Source organism: Aquarana catesbeiana, linkage group LG13 (genome assembly GCF_042186555.1).
Source record: "Aquarana catesbeiana isolate 2022-GZ linkage group LG13, ASM4218655v1, whole genome shotgun sequence".
Lineage (NCBI taxonomy): Eukaryota > Metazoa > Chordata > Amphibia > Anura > Ranidae > Aquarana > Aquarana catesbeiana.
In genome coordinates this window covers 31,290,668-31,310,209 of record NC_133336.1, presented here as the reverse complement: position 1 = coordinate 31,310,209, position 19,542 = coordinate 31,290,668, and the positions used below count along the sequence as shown (strand labels likewise).

The following is a 19,542-nucleotide window of genomic DNA, read 5'->3' as shown; positions in this document are numbered from 1 at the left end:
AAATAAAAGGGGATTTTGTGTCCAAGTGAGGAGTCAGAGGGTCTGCAAAAGTGGGGAGGTAGGAGATGAGAGACTGAATTTAGCTGAGGATAAGGGGGGGGGGGGCACAAAGTGGGTAATATAGGGGCCCAGAACAGGCACAGAAAGAAAGGTCAGATACACCAGAGGATAAAGGACATGGAGGGGCTGGGTGTAGCCAGAGACAGAAGGGTGGGGGGTACAATCAAGTACAAGGGAGTGGATAAAATTAGGGACATAGGGGTGCAGCCAAGAACAGAAGGTTGCAGTCATGGACAGAGGGTGGCAATCGGGGACACAAAGGTGCAGGCGGGGACAGAGGGTACCATCAGGGACAGATGGGATCAGTCAAGGATAGGGAAGTGCATTTGGGGAGATGATGTCTAAAATTAGGGGTGCAGTTGGAGATAGAGGGTTGTAGTGGGGAACAGGTGGGTGCTGTCAGAAACAGAGTTGTACAGCCAGAAACATAGGGCTGCAGTTTGTGACATAAGGGTTCAGTCATGGATAGAGGGGTTTAGTGGCGTACATAAGGATGCAGTCAGGGACAGAGGGGTTCATCCAGAGAAAGAGGGGTGCAGTTAGGAACAGGGGGTTTAGTCAAGGACAGAGGAGTGCAGTCGGGGATATAGGGTTACAGTCAGGGACATAGAGATTCAGTAGGGACCGAAGGATTTAGCGGGGCATATAGAGGTACAGTCCAGGAAAGCGGGATTCAGCAAGGGAGAGAGGGGTGCAGTCAAGTACATAGGGGGTGCAGTCAGGGTCATAGGGGTTTAGTGGGGGACATAGATTTACACTTAGGGACACAGGGATTTAGTTAGCGACAGAGGAGTTTGGTGGAGGACACAGGAGTGCAGTCAGGGACAGAGGGGTGCAGTTAGGGCCAGGGGGTTCGGTCACAGACAGTGGGGATCAATCAGGAATAGAGGGGTGCAGTAAGAGATGCAGAGCTCACTCTCTCTGGGTGCGATGGGCCCTCACCCAAGTTTTTTGGAATTCTGATCTCCTGGGGGGGAATGTCCCATGCTGGAGGTTCCCTCTGCCTGTCATATAACATGTGCCAGTGAAGCACCAGACAGATGGGAGTACCGCCCTTTATAATGCCCAGACTTTCCTTAGAGTCGCAGGTTCAGTATGTCAGCCCAGGACCACTCTCCACTCAGTCACACTTTTGCCTCCAACATTTCCAGGAAGAGTTTGTGCATTGGCACTCTGCCCTGAGCCCGCACACTGTGGAAGTTCTGGATGGCCATGCTGGCAGTCTGTCTCAGCAGAGGAAGAGTGAGAAGAAGCTGGGTGACTCTCCGCGGCTCATCGCAGTGATGGCTGATCTCATATTCATGTAGCGCCTCCTGGAGGAGATCTTGCAGACCCTGAACACTTCGGCCGTCCTCAATGTGTGCCGAGTCTGCAGGACAAAGAGAGCAAAGTGAGGGCAGGGAGTGTCAGCATAGCAGAGTGTCAGTGTGCAGTACATGGAGAGAATATCAGAGTGTCAGTGTGCAGTACATGGGGGGAATAGCAGAGTGTCAGTGTGCAGTACATGGGGGGAATAGCAGAGTGTCAGTGTGCAGTACATGGGGGGAATAGCAGAGTGTCAGTGTGCAGTACATGGGGGGAATAGCAGAGTGTCAGTGTGCAGTACATGGGGGGAATGGCAGAGTGTCAGTGTGCAGTACATGGAGAGAATAGCAGTGTCAGTGTGCAGTACATGGAGAGAATAGCAGAGTGTCAGTGTGCAGTACATGGGGGGAATAGCAGAGTGTCAGTGTGCAGTACATGGGAGGAATAGCAGAGTGTCAGTGTGCAGTACATGGGGGGAATAGCAGAGTGTCAGTGTGCAGTACATGGGGGGAATAGCAGAGTGTCAGTGTGCAGTACATGGGGGGAATGGCAGAGTGTCAGTGTGCAGTACATGGAGAGAATAGCAGTGTCAGTGTGCAGTACATGGAGGGAATAGCAGAGTGTCAGTGTGCAGTACATGGGAGGAATAGCAGAGTGTCAGTGTGCAGTACATGGAGGGAATAGCAGAGTGTCAGTGTGCAGTACATGGAGAGAATAGCAGAGTGTCAGTGTGCAGTACATGGAGGGAATAGCAGAGTGTCAGTGTGCAGTACATGGAGAGAATAGCAGAGTGTCAGTGTGCAGTACATGGAGAGAATAGCAGAGTGTCAGTGTGCAGTACATGGGGGGAATAGCAGAGTGTCAGTGTGCAGTACATGGAGAGAATAGCAGAGTGTCAGTGTGCAGTACATGGGGGGAACAGCAGAGTGTCAGTGTGCAGTACATGGGGGGAATAGCAGTGTCAGTGTGCAGTACATGGGGGGAATAGCAGTGTGTCAGTGTGCAGTACATGGAGGGAATAGCAGAGTGTCAGTGTGCAGTACATGGGAGGAATAGCAGAGTGTCAGTGTGCAGTACATGGGGGCAATAGCAGAGTGTCAGTGTGCAGTACATGGGGGGAATAGCAGAGTGTCAGTGTGCAGTACATGGGGGGAATAGCAGAGTGTCAGTGTGCAGTACATGGGGGGAATAGCAGAGTGTCAGTGTGCAGTACATGGGGGGAATGGCAGAGTGTCAGTGTGCAGTACATGGAGAGAATAGCAGTGTCAGTGTGCAGTACATGGAGGGAATAGCAGAGTGTCAGTGTGCAGTACATGGGAGGAATAGCAGAGTGTCAGTGTGCAGTACATGGAGGGAATAGCAGAGTGTCAGTGTGCAGTACATGGGAGGAATAGCAGAGTGTCAGTGTGCAGTACATGGGGGGAATAGCAGAGTGTCAGTGTGCAGTACATGGGAGGAATAGCAGAGTGTCAGTGTGCAGTACATCATGGGAGGAATAGCAGTGTGTCAGTGTGCAGTACATGGAGGGAATAGCAGAGTGTCAGTGTGCAGTACATGGGGGGAATAGTAGAGTGTCAGTGTGCAGTACATGGGGGGAATAGCAGAGTGTCAGTGTTCAGTACATGGAGGGAATAGCAGAGTGTCAGTGTGCAGTACATGGAGAGAATAGCAGAGTGTCAGTGTGCAGTACATGGGAGGAATAGCAGAGTGTCAGTGTGCAGTACATCATGGGAGAAATAGCAGTGTGTCAGTGTGCAGTACATGGAGGGAATAGCAGAGTGTCAGTGTGCAGTACATGGAGGGAATAGCAGAGTGTCAGTGTGCAGTACATGGAGAGAATAGCAGAGTGTCAGTGTGCAGTACATGGAGAAATAGCAGTGTGTCAGTGTGCAGTACATGGAGGGAATAGCAGTGTGTCAGTGTGCAGTACATGGGGGGAATAGCAGAGTGTCAGTGTGCAGTACATGGAGGGAATAGCAGAGTGTCAGTGTGCAGTACATGGGGGGAATGGCAGTATCAGTGTGCAGTACATGGGGGGAATAGCAGTGTCAGTGTGCAGTACATGGAGGGAATAGCAGAGTGTCAGTGTGCAGTACATGGAGAGAATAGCAGAGTGTCTGTGTGCAGTACATGGGGGGAACAGCAGAGTGTCAGTGTGCAGTACATGGGAGGAATAGCAGAGTGTCTGTGTGCAGTACATGGAGGGAATAGAAGAGTGTCAGTGTGCAGTACATGGGAGGAATAGCAGAGTGTCAGTGTGCAGTACATGGAGAGAATAGCAGAGTGTCAGTGTGCAGTACATGGGAGGAATAGCAGAGTGTCAGTGTGCAGTACATGGAGAGAATAGCAGAGTGTCAGTGTGCAGTACATGGGAGGAATAGCAGAGTGTCAGTGTGCAGTACATGGGAGGAATAGCAGAGTGTCAGTGTGCAGTACATGGGAGGAATAGCAGAGTGTCAGTGTGCAGTACATCATGGGAGAAATAGCAGTGTGTCAGTGTGCAGTACATGGAGGGAATAGCAGAGTGTCAGTGTGCAGTACACGGAGGGAATAGCAGAGTGTCAGTGTGCAGTACATGGGGGGAATAGCAGTGTGTCAGTGTGCAGTACATGGGGGGAATAGCAGAGTGTCAGTGTGCAGTACATGGAGGGAATAGCAGAGTGTCAGTGTGCAGTACATGGAGGGAATAGCAGAGTGTCAGTGTGCAGTACATGGAGGGAATAGCAGAGTGTCAGTGTGCAGTACATGGAGGGAATAGCAGAGTGTCAGTGTGCAGTACATGGGGGGAATAGCAGAGTGTCAGTGTGCAGTACATGGGGGGAATGGCAGTATCAGTGTGCAGTACATGGGGGGAATAGCAGAGTGTCAGTGTGCAGTACATGGAGGGAATAGAAGAGTGTCAGTGTGCAGTACATGGAGGGAATAGAAGAGTGTCAGTGTGCAGTACATGGGAGGAATAGCAGAGTGTCAGTGTGCAGTACATGGGAGGAATAGCAGAGTGTCAGTGTGCAGTACATGGAGGGAATAGAAGAGTGTCAGTGTGCAGTACATGGAGGGAATAGAAGAGTGTCAGTGTGCAGTACATGGGAGGAATAGCAGAGTGTCAGTGTGCAGTACATGGAGGGTATAGAAGAGTGTCAGTGTGCAGTACATGGAGAGAATAGCAGAGTGTCAGTGTGCAGTACATGGAGGGAATAGCAGAGTGTCAGTGTGCAGTACATGGAGGGAATAGCAGAGTGTCAGTGTGCAGTACATGGGGGGAATAGCAGAGTGTCAGTGTGCAGTACATGGAGGGAATAGCAGAGTGTCAGTGTGCAGTACATGGGGGGAATGGCAGTATCAGTGTGCAGTACATGGGGGGAATAGCAGTGTCAGTGTGCAGTACATGGAGGGAATAGCAGAGTGTCAGTGTGCAGTACATGGAGAGAATAGCAGAGTGTCTGTGTCCAGTACATGGGGGGAACAGCAGAGTGTCAGTGTGCAGTACATGGGAGGAATAGCAGAGTGTCTGTGTGCAGTACATGGAGGGAATAGAAGAGTGTCAGTGTGCAGTACATGGGAGGAATAGCAGAGTGTCAGTGTGCAGTACATGGGGGAATAGCAGAGTGTCAGTGTGCAGTACATGGAGGGAATAGCAGAGTGTCAGTGTGCAGTACATGGAGGGAATAGCAGAGTGTCAGTGTGCAGTACATGGGGGGAATAGCAGAGTGTCAGTGTGCAGTACATGGGAGGAATAGCAGAGTGTCAGTGTGCAGTACATCATGGGAGGAATAGCAGTGTGTCAGTGTGCAGTACATGGAGGGAATAGCAGAGTGTCAGTGTGCAGTACATGGGGGGAATAGTAGAGTGTCAGTGTGCAGTACATGGGTTTGAATAGCAGTGTGTCAGTGTGCAGTACATGGGGGGAATAGCAGAGTGTCAGTGTGCAGTACATGGAGGGAATAGCAGAGTGTCAGTGTGCAGTACATGGGGGGAATAGCAGAGTGTCAGTGTGCAGTACATGGGAGGAATAGCAGAGTGTCAGTGTGCAGTACATGGAGGGAATAGCAGAGTGTCAGTGTGCAGTACATGGGAGGAATAGCAGAGTGTCAGTGTGCAGTACATGGAGGGAATAGAAGAGTGTCAGTGTGCAGTACATGGAGGGAATAGAAGAGTGTCAGTGTGCAGTACATGGAGAGAATAGCAGAGTGTCAGTGTGCAGTACATGGAGGGAATAGCAGAGTGTCAGTGTGCAGTACATGGAGGGAATAGCAGAGTGTCAGTGTGCAGTACATGGGGGGAATAGCAGAGTGTCAGTGTGCAGTACATGGAGGGAATAGCAGAGTGTCAGTGTGCAGTACATGGGGGGAATGGCAGTATCAGTGTGCAGTACATGGGGGGAATAGCAGTGTCAGTGTGCAGTACATGGAGGGAATAGCAGAGTGTCAGTGTGCAGTACATGGAGAGAATAGCAGTGTGTCAGTGTGCAGTACATGGAGAGAATAGCAGAGTGTCAGTGTGCAGTACATGGGAGGAATAGCAGAGTGTCAGTGTGCAGTACATGGGGGAATAGCAGAGTGTCAGTGTGCAGTACATGGAGGGAATAGCAGAGTGTCAGTGTGCAGTACATGGGGGGAACAGCAGAGTGTCAGTGTGCAGTACATGGAGAGAATAGCAGAGTGTCAGTGTGCAGTACATGGAGGGAATAGCAGAGTGTCAGTGTGCAGTACATGGGGGGAACAGCAGAGTGTCAGTGTGCAGTACATGGAGAGAATAGCAGAGTGTCAGTGTGCAGTACATGGGGGGAATAGCAGTATCAGTGTGCAGTACATGGAGGGAATATCAGAGTGTCAGTGTGCAGTACATGGAGAGAATAGCAGAGTGTCTGTGTGCAGTACATGGGAGGAATAGCAGAGTGTCAGTGTGCAGTACATGGGGGAATAGCAGAGTGTCAGTGTGCAGTACATGGAGGGAATAGCAGAGTGTCAGTGTGCAGTACATGGGGGGAACAGCAGAGTGTCAGTGTGCAGTACATGGAGAGAATAGCAGAGTGTCAGTGTGCAGTACATGGAGGGAATAGCAGAGTGTCTGTGTGCAGTACATGGGGGGAACAGCAGAGTGTCAGTGTGCAGTACATGGGGGGAATAGCAGTGTCAGTGTGCAGTACATGGGGGGAATAGCAGTGTGTCAGTGTGCAGTACATGGAGAGAATAGCAGAGTGTCAGTGTGCAGTACATGGAGGGAATAGCAGTGTCAGTGTGCAGTACATGGGGGCAATAGCAGAGTGTCAGTGTGCAGTACATGGAGAGAATAGCAGAGTGTCAGTGTGCAGTACATGGGAGGAATAGCAGAGTGTCAGTGTGCAGTACATCATGGGAGGAATAGCAGTGTGTCAGTGTGCAGTACATGGGGGGAATAGTAGAGTGTCAGTGTGCAGTACATGGGGGAAATAGCAGTGTGTCAGTGTGCAGTACATGGGGGGAATAGCAGAGTGTCAGTGTGCAGTACATGGGGGGAATAGCAGAGTGTCAGTGTGCAGTACATGGGGGGAATAGCAGAGTGTCAGTGTGCAGTACATGGGAGGAATAGCAGAGTGTCAGTGTGCAGTACATGGAGAGAATAGCAGAGTGTCAGTGTGCAGTACATGGGGGGAATAGCAGAGTGTCAGTGTGCAGTACATGGAGGGAATAGCAGAGTGTCAGTGTGCAGTACATGGGGGGAACAGCAGAGTGTCAGTGTGCAGTACATGGAGAGAATAGCAGAGTGTCAGTGTGCAGTACATGGAGAGAATAGCAGAGTGTCTGTGTGCAGTACATGGGGGGAACAGCAGAGTGTCAGTGTGCAGTACATGGGAGGAATAGCAGAGTGTCAGTGTGCAGTACATGGGGGAATAGCAGAGTGTCAGTGTGCAGTACATGGAGGGAATAGCAGAGTGTCAGTGTGCAGTACATGGGGGGAACAGCAGAGTGTCAGTGTGCAGTACATGGAGAGAATAGCAGAGTGTCAGTGTGCAGTACATGGAGGGAATAGCAGAGTGTCTGTGTGCAGTACATGGGGGGAACAGCAGAGTGTCAGTGTGCAGTACATGGGGGGAATAGCAGTGTCAGTGTGCAGTACATGGGGGGAATAGCAGTGTGTCAGTGTGCAGTACATGGAGAGAATAGCAGAGTGTCAGTGTGCAGTACATGGAGGGAATAGCAGAGTGTCAATGTGCAGTACATGGAGGGAATAGCAGTGTCAGTGTGCAGTACATGGGGGCAATAGCAGAGTGTCAGTGTGCAGTACATGGAGAGAATAGCAGAGTGTCAGTGTGCAGTACATGGGAGGAATAGCAGAGTGTCAGTGTGCAGTACATCATGGGAGGAATAGCAGTGTGTCAGTGTGCAGTACATGGAGAGAATAGCAGAGTGTCAGTGTGCAGTACATGGGAGGAATAGCAGAGTGTCAGTGTGCAGTACATGGGAGGGAATAGCAGAGTGTCAGTGTGCAGTACATGGGAGGAATAGCAGAGTGTCAGTGTGCAGTACATGGAGGGAATAGCAGAGTGTCAGTGTGCAGTACATGGAGAGAATAGCAGAGTGTCAGTGTGCAGTACATGGAGAGAATAGCAGAGTGTCAGTGTGCAGTACATGGGGGAAATAGCAGTGTGTCAGTGTGCAGTACATGGGGGGAATAGCAGAGTGTCAGTGTGCAGTACATGGGGGGAATAGCAGAGTGTCAGTGTGCAGTACATGGGGGGAATAGCAGAGTGTCAGTGTGCAGTACATGGGGGGAATAGCAGAGTGTCAGTGTGCAGTACATGGGAGGAATAGCAGTGTGTCAGTGTGCAGTACATGGGAGGAATAGCAGAGTGTCAGTGTGCAGTACATGGAGAGAATAGCAGAGTGTCAGTGTGCAGTACATGGGAGGAATAGCAGAGTGTCAGTGTGCAGTACATGGAGGGAATAGCAGAGTGTCAGTGTGCAGTACATGGAGAGAATAGCAGAGTGTCAGTGTGCAGTACATGGAGGGAATAGCAGAGTGTCAGTGTGCAGTACATGGAGAGAATAGCAGTGTGTCAGTGTGCAGTACATGGAGAGAATAGCAGAGTGTCAGTGTGCAGTACATGGAGGGAATAGCAGAGTGTCAGTGTTCAGTACATGGGAGGAATAGCAGAGTGTCAGTGTGCAGTACATGGGAGGAATAGCAGTGTGTCAGTGTGCAGTACATGGGGGGAATAGCAGAGTGTCAGTGTGCAGTACATGGGGGGAATAGCAGAGTGTCAGTGTGCAGTACATGGAGCGAATAGCAGAGTGTCAGTGTGCAGTACATGGGAGGAATAGCAGTGTGTCAGTGTGCAGTACATGGGGGGAATAGCAGAGTGTCAGTGTGCAGTACATGGGGGGAATAGCAGAGTGTCAGTGTGCAGTACATGGAGCGAATAGCAGAGTGTCAGTGTGCAGTACATGGGGGGAATAGCAGTGTGTCAGTGTGCAGTACATGGAGGGAATAGCAGAGTGTCAGTGTGCAGTACATGGAGGGAGTAGCGGAGTGTCAGTGTGCAGTACATGGAGGGAATAGCAGAGTGTCAGTGTGCAGTACATGGAGGGAATAGCAGAGTGTCAGTGTGCAGTACATGGAGGGAGTAGCGGAGTGTCAGTGTGCAGTATAGTAGTGTGTACAGTGGATCAGCTGTGTCAGAGGTTGTACCTGAGTTAGTAAGTACCAAGGCCTTCAGTGTGACATACTCCTCCTTGTCCAAGCGGAGTTTGCGGTATCGTTGAACCAGCTGCATAGTACAGATGTAGAGATTGTGTAGACCGCAGACCCGGGACCGCATGTCGTCCATGATGTAGTCCTCAGCATATAGCAGCTCATCCTGGTACGGCAGAGAGCGGAACACAACTCCCAACAATAAAATCTCCATCCAGGCTCCTTGTAGTAGGCACATCTGGTCTGCCAGGGAGAGCGAGGAGAATCCTGCACACACAGTTACACAGCTCTGTCAGTGGGGGGTGTACACATAGACACTCAGCCCCCCCCCATTATTGGTATTAAATGGTGGGGTGAATTACTTACAGATTACAGATACAGCATACATACATATTGCCTTGCCTCTGTATCCCCCTCTCTACCCCTCCTTATTAAAGGATGAATATGATATTTTTAATTTTGCCTATAGATAAGGGGTGGGGGTGGGGGGGGGGTAGTGAATTGGGCAGATATTAGAAAATTGGGGGGTGGCGTGTATTATTGAATTGGGGGTTTATTAGTGAATTGAGCAGATAGTAATGAATTTGGAGTATTACTGATTTGGGGGCATAGTAGTGATGCATTGAGGGTATAAATTTATTTTGAGACAAGTAGTAAACTGGGGATATTAGTAAACGTAGTGGATAATAGTGAATTTTTGGGTATTAGTAAATTGTGGGAGTAGTATTGAATTTTGGCACTATTACTGAATTGGGGTGTAGTAGTAAACTGGGGATATAAGTGAATTGGTGGAGTAGTAATAAACTGGAGGTATTAGTAGATTGGGTAGATAATAGTAAATGTTAATTAGTTAGACAGGCAGTAGAAATGTTTGTGTTATTAGTGAATAGCACAGATAGTAATGTATTCGGGGGGTATTAGTGAGATTGGGAAGAGATAGTGAATTGGGGGGGGGGGGGGGGGTTGGTGGCGAATTAGGGGGTTATTAGTGGATTGGGTGGATAAAAATTAGGAAAGTAGTGAAATGGGGGGTGTATTAGTGAATTGGGGGATAATGGTAAATTGGTGGTATAAGTGATTTAGGGGAGATGTAGAAATAGGGGGCTATTACTAAATTGTGTAGATTGTAGTAAATTGGGGGGGGGGGGGTATAGGTATATTGTGGGGGTAGTAATAAATAGAGGTTGTATTAGTAAATTGGGTGATAGCAATCAATGGGGTGTATAAGTGATTTAAGGGGGTGGGTAGTAGTGAATAAGGAGGAAATTAGTGAAATGGGGGGGGGGTATTAGTGAATTGGGGGTATAGGTATATTGTGGGGGTAGTAATAAATAGAGGTGGTATTAGTAAAAATAAATGGGGTGTATAAGTGATTTGAGGGTGGGTAGTAGTGAATTAGGAAAGTAGTGAAATGGGGGGGTGGGGTATTAGTGAATTGGGGGGGGGGTATAGGTATATTGTGGGGGTAGTAATGAATAATGGTGATATGAGTACCGTAAATTGGGTGATAGTAATAAATGGGGTGTATGAGTGAATTGAGGGTGGCTAGTAGTGAATTGGGGGTATTAGTACAGTAGGTATGTAAATTGTAAATTGTGATGTAAATTGGGGGTCATTAGTGAATTGGGTGGATAGTAGTAATTTAGGTGGGTATTAGTGAATTAGGGAGGTAGTAGTGATTTGGGGGTATTAGTGAATTGAGATGGTAGCAGTGAATTGAGGGGTAGTGGTGAACGGTTTTCGGACCTGGAATGTGTTTGGCCCATCCGATGGTCATGACGAGCTCTCGGTCAGTGAGGTCAACCAGTGTGCTCAGCACTTTGATATCACTATCAGGAACAGCGGGATCTGCCATGGCAAAGATCTTCTCTGGCTCCGCTAGCAGAAGGTGCGAAACAATCCTCGTCCTAATGTCTAGATGTAACAGCAAAAGTAGTTATAGTGAGCTGACATAGCGATCCCCCATTTCTCAAAAATCACTGTGGACCTCATATATCCCAAACCCACAGAGCTCAACCTGTCTTCCACAGTGCCATCCTCCATATCCTCTCATCTATTGTACTGACCTCTATATCCTCCCTCACAGTGCCAGCCTCTACATCCTTTTCACTCACAGTCCTGGCCTCTATAGCTCTTTTACCCACAGTGCCAGCCTCTCTATCTCTCTCACCTACAGAGAACCTACACACCTACCCAGAGAATCCCTTTCACTACTAGTGCAGGACTCCCTTACCATTAGTGGGGTCCTCTATATCCCTCTCATGTACTGTGCCGACCTCCATATCCCCCTCAACAACAGTGTCGGTCTCCATATGCCTCTTCCCCACAGTGCCAACCTCTATACCCTTCTTCCTCACAGTGCCGGCCTCTATATCCATCTCACCCTTAGTGGGGGTGGTTTGACGGTACTTACATGGTTTCTTATGGGCAGAAGGTATTATTGGTCTGGTGAAATCATTGTCCTCAGGGTCCTGGCGCCTCTTGTATTTCTGTCGGCCTCCTCGCACACGGTCCAGTCTGACCCCTTAAGATAAATACATATTTGTGTAAGATTATATATGGAATGGCAGTAACCTTCTGTGAGAAGACTCCTCTGCTGTGTGTGGTGGACTAGTTGTCTTTGCACCGGGAACACACCCGCATGGGGCCATATGAGTGTGTGACTGGGCCAGTTCCCCCCCTCCCCCCTGCAGGAATGACATTCTGACAGGAGAACTGGTGCCAAAAGCACCAATCGGCATCCCTCTTGGCAATACCTGGAAACTGCTCCTCACCTTCTCTCAGCATTCCAACCTTCAGACACTTGGCAAAGCGGCATGACTGACAGGATTTCCTCCTCCGCTTGGTGATCTCACACTGCTTGGAGGCCGGACAGCTGTACTCAATGTTCCCTGTGTGGTGATTGTACAGACAAGCGTCACATTTTCTATCACTGGCAGATATAGATCTATAAAAGCTCAAAGCTGATGACAGATAAAAACAGAACTGCAGGTTCGTAAATGCCAGCTTCTAGCTGTGGCTTCTCACATGGGGATAACAGCTATTGGCAGGAAAACCAGAAACCTTTACAATCATTGTTCCACTAGGCCAGAGCAACCAATCAGGTGCCTATCCAAACCAATCAGGTCCCAATTTAAACCAATCAGGTCCAAATCCAACTGATCAGGTTGTAGCTTCCCAATTTCCAAGGACAACAGTCATTCATTCCCAATCTCCACTGTTATACTTTTGCCACCCCTGTCTCATTACCTTGGATGGTGCGTTTGAAGAACGCCTTGCAGGCTTCACACGATGCTACTCCGTAATGGTAGCCGGAGGCGACATCACCACACACCAGACACAGACGCTTGGGGCCCGCAGTCAGTGGGTACTCACTCTTGGTGGGGGTCCCCATCCTCCCTGAGCCTTCATAATGTCTGTGGCCTCCACACCCTGGTGGGGAGTCCAGACCACTCAGAGAAAGGCCAAAGCTGCCACTAGAGTCGGAAGACCCGCTGGGACTGTGATGGGTCAGAGAACCCACCACGGAGCATGGACTGGAGTTCTCCTGCTTAAGAAAGCATGCGGAGGTCAGAGGTCGATCATTGGAGTTCATCCAGAGCAGGAGCCTGAAAGAAGAAGGCCAAGATCATGTGACAACAATATGGAGGAGCCACCCTCACCTCTCTACATCAATGGGTTATGGAGATCGGCCCTAGTGGGTATTTCCCATATCAACATTATAGTCTGTTGTGCACCATCTCCACTGGGCTCCACAGATGGGGCCCCCAACCAGGTCAGGACCTGGTGCCATACACGAGTGTTGACATTGTACAGAGCTGGTGTGTAGGGTCACCGTCTTATTCAATGACCACATGAGAAGGACACAGATCAATGATCATTAGATTCATTCAGAGCCTGAGCTCCCTTACTCAAACCACAGAGCCATGTGGGTGAATGAGGTGGTGACACTACAGACATCCCTACAGTGCCATCCCACAAATATACCTACTTACCTAGAGATATACACCTACCTATCTAGAGAAATTCACATATCTACCTAGATATACACACACCTACCTAGAAATATAAATCTACCTAGTGCTATACACCCAGCTACCTAGCAAAACACCTACCGAGAAACACATACACCTACCTAGCTATACACCTACCAAGAAACATATACACCTACCTAAATATACACCTACCTAGGGATATACATTTACCAACCTAGAGATATAAAAGCTACCTACATAGAGATATACATGTTCATAGAGATATATACACATCTACCTAGAGAAACCCACCTACCGATATACACACTTGCTTAGTAATATAAGCCTTGCTAGAGATATACACACCTACCTAAATATAAACATGTACCTACCTAGATATATATACACACCAACTTACCTACAGATATACTTAAATACCCAGGGATACATGCCTATGTAGACAGTGCCTTGAAAAAGTATTCATACCCCATTGACTTTTTCCACATTTTGTCATGTTACAACCAAAAACGTAAATGTATTTTATGTCATAGATCAACACAAAGTGGCACATAATTGTGAAGTGGAAGGAAAATGATAAATGGTTTTCAATTTTTTTTACAAATAAATATGTGAAAAGTGTGGTGTGCGTTTGTATTCAGCCCCCTTTACTCTGATACCCCTAACTAAAATCTAGTGGAACCAATTGACTTCAGAAGTCACCTAATTAGTAAATAGAGTCCACCTGTGTGTAAATTATTCTCAGTATAAATACAGCTGTTCTTTGAAGCCCTCAGAGGTTTGTTAGAGAACCTTAGTGGACAACAGCATCATGAAGGCCAATGAACACACCAGACAGGTCAGGGATAAAGTTGTGGAGAAGTTTAAAGTAGGGTTAGGTTATAGAAAATATCCCAAGCTTTGAACATCTCACAGAGCTCTGTTCAATCCATCATCCGAAAATGGAAAGAGTATGGCACAACTGCAAACCTACCAAGACATGGCCGTCCACCTAAACTGACAGGCCGGGCAAGGAGAGCATTCATCAGAGAAGCAGCCAAGAGGCCCATGGTAACTCTGGAGGAGTTGGGAGAATCTGTCCACAGGACAACTGTTATTCGTGCACCCCACAAATCTGGTCTTTATGGAAGAGTGGCAAGAAGAAAGCCATTGTTGAAAAAAAGCCATAAGAAGTCCCGTTTGCAGTTTGTGAGAAGCCACGTGGAGAACACAGCAAACATGTGGAAGAATGCTCTGGTCAGATGATGAGACCAAAATTAAACTTTTTGGCCTAAAAGCAAAATGCTGTGTGTGGCAGAAAACGAACATTGCACATCACCCTGAACACACCATCCCCACCGTGAAACATGGTGGTGGCAGCATCATGTTGTGGGGATGCTTTTCTTCAGCAGGGACAGGGAAGCTGGTCAGAGGTGATGGGAAGATGGATGGAGCCACATACAGGGCAATCTTAGAAGAAAATCTGTTAGAGTCTCCAAACATACAGCCAGAGCTACAATGGAATGCTTTAAATCAAAGCATATTCATGTGTTAGAATGGCCCAGTCAAAGTCCAGACCGAAATCCAATTGAGAATCTGTGGCAAGACTTGAAAATTGCTGTTCACAAATGCCCTCCATACAATCTGACATTGCTTGAGCTATTTTGTGAAGAAGAATGGGCAAAAGTGTCCCTCTCTAGATGTGCAAAGCTGGTAGAGACATCCCCAAAAAGACTTGCAGCTGTAATTGCAGTGAAAGGCGATTCTACAAAGTATTGACTCAGGGGGGCTGAATACAAATGTACCCCACACTTTTCACATATTTGTAAAAAAACATTTATAATTTTCCTTCCACTTCACAATTATGTGCCACTTTGTGTTGGTCTATCACATAAAATCCCAATAAATACATTTATGTTTTTGGTTGTAACATGACAAAATGTGGAAAATTTCAAGGGGTATGAGTACTTTTTCAAGGCACTGTATACACACCTACATAGAAATACACAAAACTAAAAAGATACACACCTACCTAGAGATATAGACACCCACCTGGAGATATAACCCTACCAAGAGATATACTCCTACCTAGAAATATATAACTACATAGAGATATGCACCTATCTAAACATATCCAGAGATATACACATCTGCTTGGGGAGATATACACCAACATACAGTATATACAGATAAGAGATACACCCACCCACCCAAATATGTACACCTACCTAAAGATATACACATCTACCTAGAGATATACACTTACTTACCTAGTAATCTACACACCTAAAAAAAATATATACACCCACCAGGAAATGTATACACTTGCAGAGAGATATACAGTACAGCTACATAGAAATTTACATACATACCTATATATGCATCTACCCAGAGATATACATGTACTTAGAAATTTATATACCTACCCAGAGATATACACCTACCTGGAGATATGCACACCTACCTATCTAGAGATGTTCACACCCAGTAAGAAATACACATCTCTCTTATATGCGCACCTACCTAGAGATATACACCTACTGAGCGACATACTGTACATACCTACCTAGAAATACACTACAGCCTCTCTAGAGATATACAACTACCTAGAGATATACACTTCTACCTAGAGATATACAATTACTTACCTAAATATAGAGATATACACCCATTTACCTAGAGAAATGCAGTTATGTAGAGATATACACACCTACCCCCCTAGAAATGTATACACCTACCTAGAGATATACATACCTACCTAAAGATACACACCTACCCACCTAGAGAGTTATGCCTACCTATAGATATATACACCTACCTACCTAGAAAGATATACACTAATCTAGAGATATACATACCTACCTATAGATATACACCTACCTAAATATAAACACCTAAAATTATACACATCTACCTAAAGGTATATGGCCACTTATCTAGAGATAATATACCTACATGGAGATACTTTATACACCTAATAATCTAGAGAGAGAAATATATATTTAAAGCTACCTCAAGATAAACACATCTACCTAAAGATCTACGCTACTACCTAGAGCAGCGTTTCTCAACTCCAGTCCTCAGGGCGCCCCAACAGGTCATGTTTTCAGGATTTCCCTCAGAAGAAACGGCTGTGGTAATTACTAAGGCACTTAAACTGATCAAATCACCTGTGCAAAATAATGCAGAGCCTGAAAACATGACCTGTTGGGGATCCTTGAGGACTGGAGTTGGGAAACACTGACCAAGAGATACACACCAACCCACCTATAAATAAGCACCCACCTAGAGATGTACACAGGGCCGTCTTTAACACGGGGCAAAAGGGGCAGCAGTTCCCAGTCATTGTTGTGGGGTCCAAAGCAGCTGCTCCTTGAGCCCGCCGTGGATTTGGGAGGGCCCAAGAATATGTTTGCCCAGGGTCCAATCAATATTAAAAATTACCCTAGATATACACCTATCTACAGTTAGCTATAAGTCTCTGTCCATTTTGCTTTCTTTAGGAGTACCCCCACCACGTTCTGTCTCCATTACTTACTGATTGTGGTAGTGTTCGGAATCCACATTGGAGACTTCTACTCCGTCCATTCTGCAATCGCCCCCAGCCAAAGAAGAACTACAGAGAGAGGACAGCATGGCAATAAAGGGTCGGTAGCTGGGAGGAGTGCACCTGAGGGGTGCAGAGAATAACTAGGAGTGTGCCTGAGGGGTGCAGGGAATGACTAGGAGTGTACCTGATGGGTGTAGAGAATAACTAGGAGTGTACCTGAGGGGTACAGGGAATAATTAGAGGTGTACCTGAGGGGGATGGGGAATAATTAGGGGTGCACTTGGGTGCAGGAAATGGTGTACCAGAGGGGTGTAGGGATTGAGTAGGGGTGTACCTGAACGGTGCAGAGAAGAACGACTGGCAAGTTTTCCTGATGGGTGCAGCGAATAATCGACAGGTGTCTCTAAGGGATGCACCCCTAACTGTGTACCTGATGGTTGCAGGGAATAATTAGGATGTGTAATTATGGAGGTGCAAGGAATGATTAGAATGATTAGGGGTGTAACTGGGGAGTCCAGAAAATGATTGGGTGGTATAAGTGGGGGGTGCTGGAAATGATTACAGGGTGTAACCATGGAGTGCAACGAAATAAAAAAGGGGTATATAGGAGGTGTAACTAAAGAGTATCATGAGTGGAATCATTAGGGGGTGTAACCGGACTGGGGAGTTTGTGGAATGATTAGGGGGTATAACTGTGAAATACAGGGACTGAATAGGATGTGTAACTAGGAGGTGCAGGGAATGATTAGGGGGTGTAACTAAGGAGTGCAGGAAATGATTGGAGGGCATAATTGAAGGCGCAGGAGTAATGAAGGATATTTGGCAGTGTAGGCTGTAATCGGAAATTGGAATAATCAGAAATCAGAAATTGTAATATTCCTTACCTTAGATGTTGAAATTTCGCTTAGCAGGACCATGTGATGGAGAGTGAAGTGCAGTAGTCAGGTAAAATGCCTGGGTATCCGGTGGATGTGAGTCCTCTGTAATCAGAGTGGAGGTCAGACAGACATATCTGAGCTTCTGGTGGACAGTGAACCTCTGTGGTTGGAGTGGAGGCCAGACAAGTATCTGAGTGTCCAGTTGATGGGGAACCTCTATGGTCAGAGTGAGGGACAGACAGAATTATTTGGGTGAATGGAGACCCTCTGTGATCAGATTGGAGGTCAGACCAGTATCTGGGTGGATGGAGGATCTCTGTGATCGGAGTGGAGGTCAGACAAGTTTCTGGGTGGACGGTGGATCTCTGTGATTGGAGTGGAAGTCAGTCAAGTGTCTGGGGGGACGGAGGATCTCTGTGATCGGAGTGGAGGTCAGACAAGTACCTGGGTGGACAGAGGAACTCTGTGATCGGAGTGAAGGTCAGACAAGTTTTTGGATGGACGGAGGATCTCTGTGATCAAAGTGGAGGTCAGTCAAGTGTTTGGGTGGATGAAGGATCTCTGTGATCGAAGTGGAGGTCAGACCAGTAGCTGGGTGGACGGAGGATCTCTGTGATCGGAGTGGAGGTCAGACAAGTACCTGGGTGGACAGAGGAACTCTGTGATCGGAGTGGAGGTCAGACAAGTACCTGGGTGGACTGAGGATCTCTGTGATCGGAGTGGAGGTCAGACAAGTATCTGGGTGGATGGAGGATCTCTGTGATCGGAGTGGAGGTCAGACAAGTACCTGGGTGGACAGAGGAACTCTGTGATCGGAGTGGAGGTCAGACAAGTACCTGGGTGGACTGAGGATCTCTGTGATCGGAGTGGAGGTTAGACAAGTATCTGGGTGGATGGAGGATCTCTGTGATCGGAGTGGAGGTCAGACAAGTACCTGGGTGGACAGAGGAACTCTGTGATCGGAGTGGAGGTCAGACAAGTATCTGGGTGGATGGAGGATCTCTGTGATCAGATTGGAGGTCAGACCAGTGTCTGGGTGGACTGAGGATCTCTGTGATCGGAGTGGAGGTCAGACAAGTATCTGGGTGGACGGAGATCTCTGTGATGGGAGTGAGGGTCAGACAAGTATCTGGGTGGACGGAGGATCTCTGTGATCAGAGTGGAGGTCAGACAGGCATCTGGGTGGACGGAGGATCTCTGAGATCAGATTGGAGGTCAGACAGGCATCTGGGTGGACGGAGGATCTCTGTGATCAGAGTGGAGGTCAGACAGGCATCTGGGTGGACGGAGGATCTCTGTGATCAGAGTGGAGGTCAGACAGGCATCTGGGTGTTCTACTGAGAAGTAAACTGAACTCTCAGGATTCTGGCCAGACAAATCTGATAAACATAGGATCTGATTCTATTGGCTGTTAGAGTGAGATGGGGGCTGGACTCAGTGGAGCTCTGACAGGTGACATGAACTGTGAACAGAGCGATTGATGGAGGAGCAGGGAAGGGGGTCCACAGAGAATAGGAAGAGATGGACACTGATAACACATCTTCCACAATGTTGCACACACTGACGAAATCCGGGGGGAGAACAATGAGATTTTCATACACATATGGTGGGGGGTGGGGGTTGGCCACAGAGCTTACAGCCTCATATTATGCACATAGCTGCTCATTCAGGTGTTTTAAAGAAAGTTTGTATTAAGGGTTACATGAGGACTGCTGTACACGAGATATACACATGGATGGGTAAGTAAGAAGGGATAAGGGGAGGACAGGTAAGTATGGGGGGATTAGAGGGGGCAGATAAGTAGCGGGGAGAGGGATTTGGAGAGGGAAAATAAGTATGAGGGTATTATAAGAAGGCAGATATGTATGAGGATTATTAGAGGAGGATAGGTAAGTATGGGGGGGGGGGGGGTGTATCTGAAGAGGACAAGCCAATATGGGGTGGACTTAGAGGAGGGCAGGTAGATATTGGGGGTATTAGGAGAGGACAGGTAAGTATGGGGGTATCAAAAGTGGACAGGTAATATAGGGGTATTAGGAGAGGGAAAGGAAAGTAGGCATTAGAGTAGGGCAGGTAAATATTGGGCATATTAGGAGAGGGCAGGTAG

General features: G+C 47.7%; 1 protein-coding gene across 4 annotated transcripts; it reads right to left on the bottom strand.

Annotated features, from left to right (window-relative positions):
- Positions 1-201: 201 nt before the first annotated feature.
- On the bottom strand, positions 202-16,595 carry ESRRB (estrogen related receptor beta). 4 transcript variants are annotated; one of them, XM_073610046.1, is made up of 7 exons: positions 16,546-16,595; positions 12,286-12,644; positions 11,811-11,927; positions 11,450-11,560; positions 10,783-10,950; positions 9,034-9,303; positions 202-1,429 (listed from the first exon to the last, which is right to left on the bottom strand). In XM_073610046.1, exons 1-7 carry the CDS (start codon positions 16,593-16,595, stop codon positions 1,185-1,187), a joined length of 1,320 nt encoding a protein of 439 aa, XP_073466147.1. In that variant the 3' UTR covers positions 202-1,184. The 4 variants fall into 4 exon arrangements, with proteins under 4 accessions (XP_073466147.1, XP_073466150.1, XP_073466148.1 ...); XM_073610049.1 differs by lacking the exon at positions 16,546-16,595 and adding an exon at positions 16,199-16,221 and having other exon boundaries at positions 10,783-10,943; positions 11,446-11,560; XM_073610047.1 differs by lacking the exon at positions 16,546-16,595 and having other exon boundaries at positions 10,783-10,937; positions 11,446-11,560; positions 12,286-12,631.
- Between the last annotated feature and the right edge of the window lie 2,947 nt (positions 16,596-19,542).